Source organism: Abramis brama, assembly GCF_963993115.1.
Source record: "Abramis brama genome assembly, chromosome: 20".
NCBI lineage: Eukaryota > Metazoa > Chordata > Actinopteri > Cypriniformes > Leuciscidae > Abramis > Abramis brama.
In genome coordinates, this window is record NC_139982.1 from 23,356,757 (window position 1) to 23,364,959 (window position 8,203).

Genomic DNA, 8,203 nt, shown 5'->3' on the forward strand with positions numbered 1-8,203 from the left:
CAAGTCGCAAACTGCTCTCGCATTTGGCACGTACTGTACGTTTGCGTGTAAGTGTGTGTGGGATGTGCGAGTGCTTTTCACATGGAGCAGTGAATCCATATGCATGTACAAACAGGCCGGGCATAAAATCCTCATAAAAAGGCATCTGCTGCTTAATGAAGGCCACTTACATGAATCCAAATGGCAGTAAATATCAGGTTATGGGGCGTTTTGATGTTGAAACCAATATTAAAATGATCCTGACAGGTAAATTATTGTGGAAATATTAAAATATACAGCAGGTTATACAGCAAATAGTTTCAAATCAGTCACAATGTTGTCTAACAGATTCTCACTTGTAGGGGAGACTGGGTAGGTTTGTAACAGTTAAGAAATGAGGCCATAGATGACCATTATCATCCTAATGTGACAGTAAAAGTTGTAAAGTGTGTGAAAACAAAGGATTTAAAAGACAAAAACATTCTGAAAGTATAATGTCTTTCTTATAATTTGGTTAGAAATCATAATAATGGATGTTAAATGGCAGAATTGGCATCATCCGAATCAGCAGATTGTCTTGTTTTGACAAGTTGTAAATTACTTATGTTAAATGTATTTCTATATTTATAATAAAATGTTGTTGTTTGAATAGGAATAAAAATGTTTTAAAGTAGTGATTTTTTTTAACACGTGATTTCCACAAATTCATGCCCATTATATCATGTTTTTATTAGTGTTACAGTGTGGTGTTTGTTGTATCTACTGGACTCTTGATACTTGACACAAATTAACAGTTAAGTTATACATTGTACATGTAACCTACTTCAATTTGTAGCAGACAAGTATGTGAATATTAAATCGAAATTTGAGACACCTAACACACACACACAAACACAACGTTAGACGTTTAAACAAAACGTGTTTCTAAAATCCCATTCTCCCCAATCCAAATGTCCTCTTCGGTAAACACAGGTTTTCTGGCTGCAAAAAGCAGGTTTTCTAAACTTTTTCAATAATCACACATATCCACCACCACATAAAACACTGTTCAGTATTTTAGTGTCAGCCAAACTTGGTTTACCTGCAGAAGATGCACTTAAGACGACGCTTTACGCATCGATATTTACAAACTCCACACATGCTGTTTTATGGACAGGCTTGCATTAAAAGCCTTTTAAGTTGGGAGTAAAAGCACATTTTGTGACTTCTAACCTCTGTAAGTGCTCCCGGGTTGGTAAGTTGCTGGGTCTCCTTCAACTCTGAGGCGAAACTCGTTGTGTCCTTCTCTCCGAGCGCCCCGCGTCTGCGTCCTCAAGATCCGACAGAAACCACCCTCGGCTCTCGACTGTCTCTCTGTGGTATCTCTTCTGAACGCATCCGTGTGGACGAAAAAGACATTTAAGAAAACTAACAGCACAACCAGTCCGTCTTTGTCCATCATTTCCCCTTCTTTGGCTGTCCAAACACAAGTTTGCAATCTAGTACCAGCAAGTAAACGCAGCCCAAGAACTGGAAAAGACAGCCAAAGCAAACAGACACATAAATCGACCAGACTTGTCTATTTTGGGGTCCATTCACGAATAAAAAAAGAGCAAAGACACCGTATCCATTCCCACTGAGGAGATTGCGGACGGTTGATAGTCCCGTGTCCGCGGTGCGCGAGATTGGCGAGCGCGGAGACAGAAGACTCAGATGTTGACTTTACTCAAAGGATATTCACACTGAGAAATACCTATATGGTCTCCTTGATAACCGAGCTCAGGCTTAAAGAGAAAAGATTCAGACTTTAAACAAAACCTAGACATAGACGGCTGACATTCTTGGTGAGACGCTGTAAGGAGAGAGAGATCGCGAATGTTTGAACAGCCGCGAGCTGCAGCAGCAGGAGAAAAGAATCACAGGGAGCTGCGCACTAAGGAGACATGGAGGATGATTTTGGGAACTCCTCCGTCTGTTATGGTTGTTTATGCAAGAGAATGATTTGGGGGCACATATTTTTAATGTGAGGAATTAACTGTTTATTTCCGGTCCAACATACTTTTTTTTGTTTTAATTACATAAGAAAGCAGTAGGCTATCACACTGTGTTGGTGTACTGAATATCTGTATGCAGTCACAACCGTGCTTGTCTACAATACTACAACATAAAGTGAATGTACCTACTACAACAGTTCTATAAATGTAAATATAGGGTAATTTATTTTTCAGACAAAATTGGGCAACATACAGACTGAAAACCGTACTGGAAATACATATATGAGTGGAACGGAGTGATTTCCTCTCCCTGCTCAAAGCGCTCTGTATCGCTCTGCTCCAGCTCCATTTCGGGGTTTCCCTTTCACAATAGTTAGAGAAACCCGCTCCGAACGATCATGGGGCGAGAAAACAAACACTGATGCTTCGACTTCTGAAAGTCAGTGAAATAATTTTGAAATGATGAAAATTAAAATATGTAGGCCTATATTTCTGAGTTACTGTTTAAGTTATGAAAAGAAATGATCTAGCCTGCATTGATTTCTACGGAGCCTTAAAGGGACATGATGATGCTGGATAAAATATGAGATGGGAGAAGAAAACATACAGTATTTCAATGCTTTTGCGTTCCCTTGCAGAAGCTTTGCGTTCCACTGAGAAAGTTCTTTTTGCAACATTTTGCAAGTGAATGCAAAGTTTCTTGGGAGAAAACAAAACATATTGACATTTTCCTCCCATCTCATATTTTGTTTCCTTTATTTTTTCCCATGTCCCTTTAGGGGCTCTGTAGATTCCACAGTAAAAAAGTAAAATTTGGTACAATCCTTGCAATATTTTACAGTGCTGCACATTGTAATACTTAATATTGATACATTACATTTCTAAAAATGTACAGGCCTATTTGCTTAAATAATTCTTGACAGGAAACTTACATTAGTGTTGAATGGGAGTGTAACAGTGCTGTAACAGCATTCTAACCTTGAAATCGCTGATGTGGACTCAGATATCATTAGCAACTTGGTGCAATTTGTAAATATATATTTTATCAACATAATTTTTGAGTTTGCACAAATTTGGTCTCAGCATATTATTTTTATACAAGGCCAAGACAATTTTTTCCCCCTCATTTTAAATAATTTTGTGGCCCCCTTGAAAATTTGTTGAGGGCCTCCATCAGAATCACTAATCTACAATAATTACTTTTGGACGCTGCACATCTGTCTGTTCAGAAGGAAGTTAGAGAAACGCACCAGCAGATGTCATTAATGCATCCTTACTGACTGCACTGGAATTGCCCTAATAATTATTGAAAACGATTTCCCATACTTCAACACACCATTTAAATAACTTACAAATGTGGTTATTTTAATCTAAATATTAAAGAGTCAGCTTAAAATACACCCAACTGTGCATCGATCATTTCTGATATCCTACCATTTTTTTAGGTTTATTAAAAAGCCTGTATTTACCTGGATATTTCATAATAGAAAATAGAAAGAAAAGTACAAATAATGTGTCTTTAAAAAAAAAAAAAAAAAAAAAAAAATATATATATATATATATATATATATATATATATATATATATATATTATGAAAAATCCACTTAAATAAACGCTTTGTGTGCCTTGGACCTTTTTTATTGTAATTTTCCCCTACCAAAACCACCTTTGATTATCTCTCACTGAAGGACAAAACAGCATGATTCACCAAAAGGGCAAACCAAAGTCCTTTCTAACAATACAAAGACCAAATCTGCTCATAAATGACTATAGGAGGATGACCTTCTAGGCCGAGTTGTTAGTTTGGCACCTCACACATTCACTATGTGTGTGATCTTGTCACCCGACCTATTGATCTGCCTGGGGTTGCGACAACTCAAGGGGCTGTGAAATATGGCAGGAGGTTTGTTTGGCTGTATAGGCCTAAAGCTCAGGGCTTGTGTGAGAGAAACATACCAGCAGCATTTGAGCTTGTTAATGCTTCAGTTCATCTTTGGCACAGGCTGTGAAACTCTGGAGAGAAATGAGAAAAGAAAGTTTAGAGGAGGTATACGGATGGGGAATGGCAAGCGGACTGACGTTTCTTTCCTTTTTTCCTCGTTTCGTCCTGTTTTTCGCCCACAGAATCCAAGGACAAAGTTCAGCAATTTAAGAGTTAGATAAATATAGAGAAGGAAGTGAAAAACTTCAGCTCAACCAGACAAATCATAGACTTTGTCTGCGGTGTGACTGCTGGCCGTTTAAATATGCTAGTCATCTTAAAGGGATAGTTCACTAAAAAATAAAAAAAATTGTATTATTTAGTCTTAGTGTATATATATATTTCACAAAAAGGGTGATATTTTGAGATATTTTACTCTTAATGCTGCTCTTTTCGATATGTATATGTAATATACAGTATATAACAAAAATAACAGCATATAGGTTTAGAAAGACATATTTTTTGGGGGGTGAACTATTCCTTTAAGTATGAAACTGCTTTGCGTCCAGATGTCAGTTTGGTAACACTGACTTGAGTCAAACCTATCGGTGATTAAGCCAGATGGCAATTTAATGTCTCACGGAGACAGCTTTTACTACTTAAGGAAATGGTTGAGGTTGCCAGGAAGCTCTCTTTTAAGTTCCATGACAGTCCTGATATCCAACGAGGTCATTGAGTGCATCGGCGGTCGGCACCAGAGGCGGACAGAGTACACAGCTACATTACTTGAGTAAAAGTACAGATACCCCTTGCTAAATTTTACTCAAGTACAAGTAAAAGTACTACAGTCAGATGTCTACTTAAGTAAAAGTACTAAAGTACTTGTTTTTAAAAGTACTTGATTATCAAGAAGAGTACATTTTCTAAATATTGCATTACTACTGCCACAGTGCTTACATTGGTAAACACAGCAAACACTTGAAGCAAAAACTATCATTAACTTGTTCAGAAAATTGAAATAGTCTGGCGATGTGGGGCCACGGCTTGGCACATTCCCGGGATGCAATTTTTTTTTCCCCCAGGATGGTAGGGGAAGACTCATGAATATTCATTAGGGAAGTCATCCCTGATTGGTCTGATGACCTACCCCTAACCCCGTCCCTAAACCTACCCGTCACTGGGGTTAAGACCAATCAGGGATGACTTCCCTAATGAATATTCATGAGTCTTCCCCTACCATCCTGGGAAAAAAAATATCGCTCCCGGGATGGACCTGCTGCGTCTTCATCCATTGTTTCGTCCATGGTTTCGTCTCTTATCTAAATCTGACCATGGAGTTGACTTTGGCGGAAAGCTGAAGGTGATTGCTGATAGGCTGTCCCAATCAGTGGCGCCTGCACAATCCAATCACATTTGAGAGGGTTTCCGAGATTTTTCTTTTTTCCTTTTTTTTTTTTTTTTTTTTTTAGAAGTAGTAACGGGTACTCACAGTTATGGATAGAAATGTAGTGGAGTAAAGAGTACAATATTTGCCTCTCAAATGTACTTGAGTAAAGTCATGAGTACTCCCCAAAAATGATACTCGAGTAAAGTACAGATCCCTCAAAATTGTACTTAAGTACTGTACTCAAGTAAATGTATTCCGTTACTGTCCGGCTCTGGTCGGCACACATCATTTGATGTTTTTCTTTATCCTAAGACATCGCAGTGAATTGTAAAGCTGCAATTCTGATAGAAAGCTCTCTTTTCTGATAGAAAATTTGTTTTGGCCACATGCGGCACAGAGAAATGCTGTTTAAAAGCTCAGGTGTGAAACACCTCTCATGTATATGTTAATCACATGCTGCGTCAGCAGACTTTAAGACAGCTGGAGACCAAGGCAGGAGTGGACCTGCAGAGCTAAAAGCCACACAGTGCTTTTCAAGTCAAAGTGATTTAGTCAGTTCTCAGCATTATGAATAACACATTATAAGGCTGCGGTGCTTGTTTCCATGTTGAAGCCACTACTATAATCCCAAATGATGCAGACTCAGGAGAAGTTTCTGCCTATGACTGACAGCTGTCTGAAAAGTGCTAAAAAAGCTTTTAATTCCGTATTTTGTAGTCACAATTATGAGAAATAAAGTCACAATTGTGAGATATATTCAAACTTGTGAGAAATAATCATACATGTGACATATACCACCGGTTTCACAGACAAGGCTTAAGCTTGTCTTAGACTAAAATGCATGTTTAAGCTGTTTTAACTGAAAGAAACTTGCACTGACATATCTTAAAATATGCAAGTACAATTGTTTTGTTTCAAGATGCACACCAGTAATGTTTTTTTCTATGGCACATTTATAAAAGCTATGCCCTAATTGAACTTAGACCTAATCCTGGCTTAATCTAAGCCCTGTCTGTAAAAGCGGGTCATAGTCACAAATGTGAGATACAGTCACAATTGGGAGAATTAGTCATGAGATATTTAAATATAATAGCCAATAATTTGCAATTGTGAGAAATAGTCGCAAATGAGAAATATACTGTAGTCACAATTGTGAGAAACAATCGCAAATGAGACATATAGTCGTAATTGTGAGAAATAGTCAAGAGATAAACACAAAAGCCACAATTGTAAGAACTAGATGTAAATGTTAGATATAATCTTAAATGTGAGAGATGTAATTGTGAGAAAGTCACAAATTTGAGATATAAACTCGCAACTGGTAGAAATAGTCGCAAATGTGAGATATAGATTTGCAATTGTGAGAAATAGTTGCAAATGAGAGATAGAGTCGTAATTGTGAGAAATAGTTGCAAATGAGAGATAGAGTCGTAATTGTGAGAAAATAGTCGTAAATGTAAGATAAATATGCAATTAGTAGAAATAGTCGCAAATGTGAGATAAATTTGCAACTGAGAAATATTTGCAAATGAGAGATATAGTCGTAATTGTGAGAAATAGTTGCAAATGAGAGATAAACTGTAGTCATTATTGATAGAAATAGTCGCAAATGTGAGATATAAATTTGCAGTTGTGAGAAATAGTTGCAAATGAGATATGTAGTCAGTCGTAATTGTGAGAAATAGCTGCAAATGTAAAATATTAATTTGTAACTGTGAGAAAAACACAAATGAAAGATATAAATTTGCACTTGTCAATTTTGAAAAAATCTAAATTACGAAAAAGTCACATTTATGACAAATAGTGTTGCAATTGTGAATAAATATTACTTGATTAAATAAAATCATGATAGATAGATCTTTTTTTTATGAAGCAGAAACATGCTTCCATCTTCCTATGCGAGATAAGACAAAAATCGAAACATCTAACCAACTCACATTGTTTACTACTCAATGTTACTCTGCAAGAACATCAGGCTTTTATTGTCTTTAAAGTGTTCACTGTAGATGAGCACAGGGGTGGTTATGTCTACATACAACATTGTTCTTGGCCCCCAAAAGGGTAAGGACCATTATGCAGGCAAGCGCAGTGGCCTCTTGTCCTAAAGTGATAAATGTTCAAATCACTGGCAGCTAATGTACTGTGCTGGGGACTTTTTCTTTTAGTAGCATTCTAATTGACTTAGAGGCAAGTGATGCAAAGAAAGTCCATATGCCCATTTCTCCTGAAACACCCTCCATTCTGGAACCTTCCCTTGATAATTAGTAGGTGTAGCTGTAAAGAACGACCACAAGGTCTGCGTTTTCTCTTACCTCAGTTGGCATATCATGTAGTAGAAGCCTCCTGTCTGGGAAATGGCGCAGATGTAGCTCGGACAACTGGAACATATTTGAGCACAGATTACTGAAGGAGTTTTCAGAACCTGGAGACAAGATCTCAGTTAAATAAAATGAACAGAAGAGTCTCGTCTCATATTGTAAAGACTTATTCTCCTTGACCTTTCAAAGTCTTTCAAAGCTTGTTCCTAAGCAGTCTCAGAGCAAAAGTAGCATTTCCTTTTGAAAGGATTCACTGCCTATTGTATTAAAAATAAGAATTGCATTGAGAAATGCATTCATGTATCAATGTTAAAAATGTTTGTCTAAAATTATTTTATTTTTAAGTGCCTTCCAGTCCATTTTATTTCTGTTTTGCTGTTGTCATGTATATTTGTTGTAATACTTTTTATTTATAAAATTAATATAATATGTAGCCTACATGTCACTGTCACTCCAACACTATCTCACGACCAATTCGTACGAATGATAAAAAGTTGGCTAATTCGTACGAATTCGTACGACCTCACTCGTACGAATTTGTACGATTTGTCTAAACCAACGTGATGGGTAGGTTTAGGGGCGGGGTCAGGGGTAGGTCATTCGTATGAATTCATACGAATTGGG

General features: G+C 37.1%; 1 protein-coding gene across 1 annotated transcript in view; it reads right to left on the reverse strand.

Annotated features, from left to right (window-relative positions):
* The window catches only part of spon1b (spondin 1b), a 65,811-nt gene extending 63,874 nt beyond the window's left edge, over positions 1–1,937 (reverse strand). The window contains exon 1 of the mRNA XM_084095722.1: positions 1,192–1,937. Coding sequence (XP_083951848.1) covers positions 1,192–1,420 — 229 coding nt within the window. The 5' untranslated portion in view covers positions 1,421–1,937. The remainder of the gene's footprint in view (positions 1–1,191) is intronic.
* Between the last annotated feature and the right edge of the window lie 6,266 nt (positions 1,938–8,203).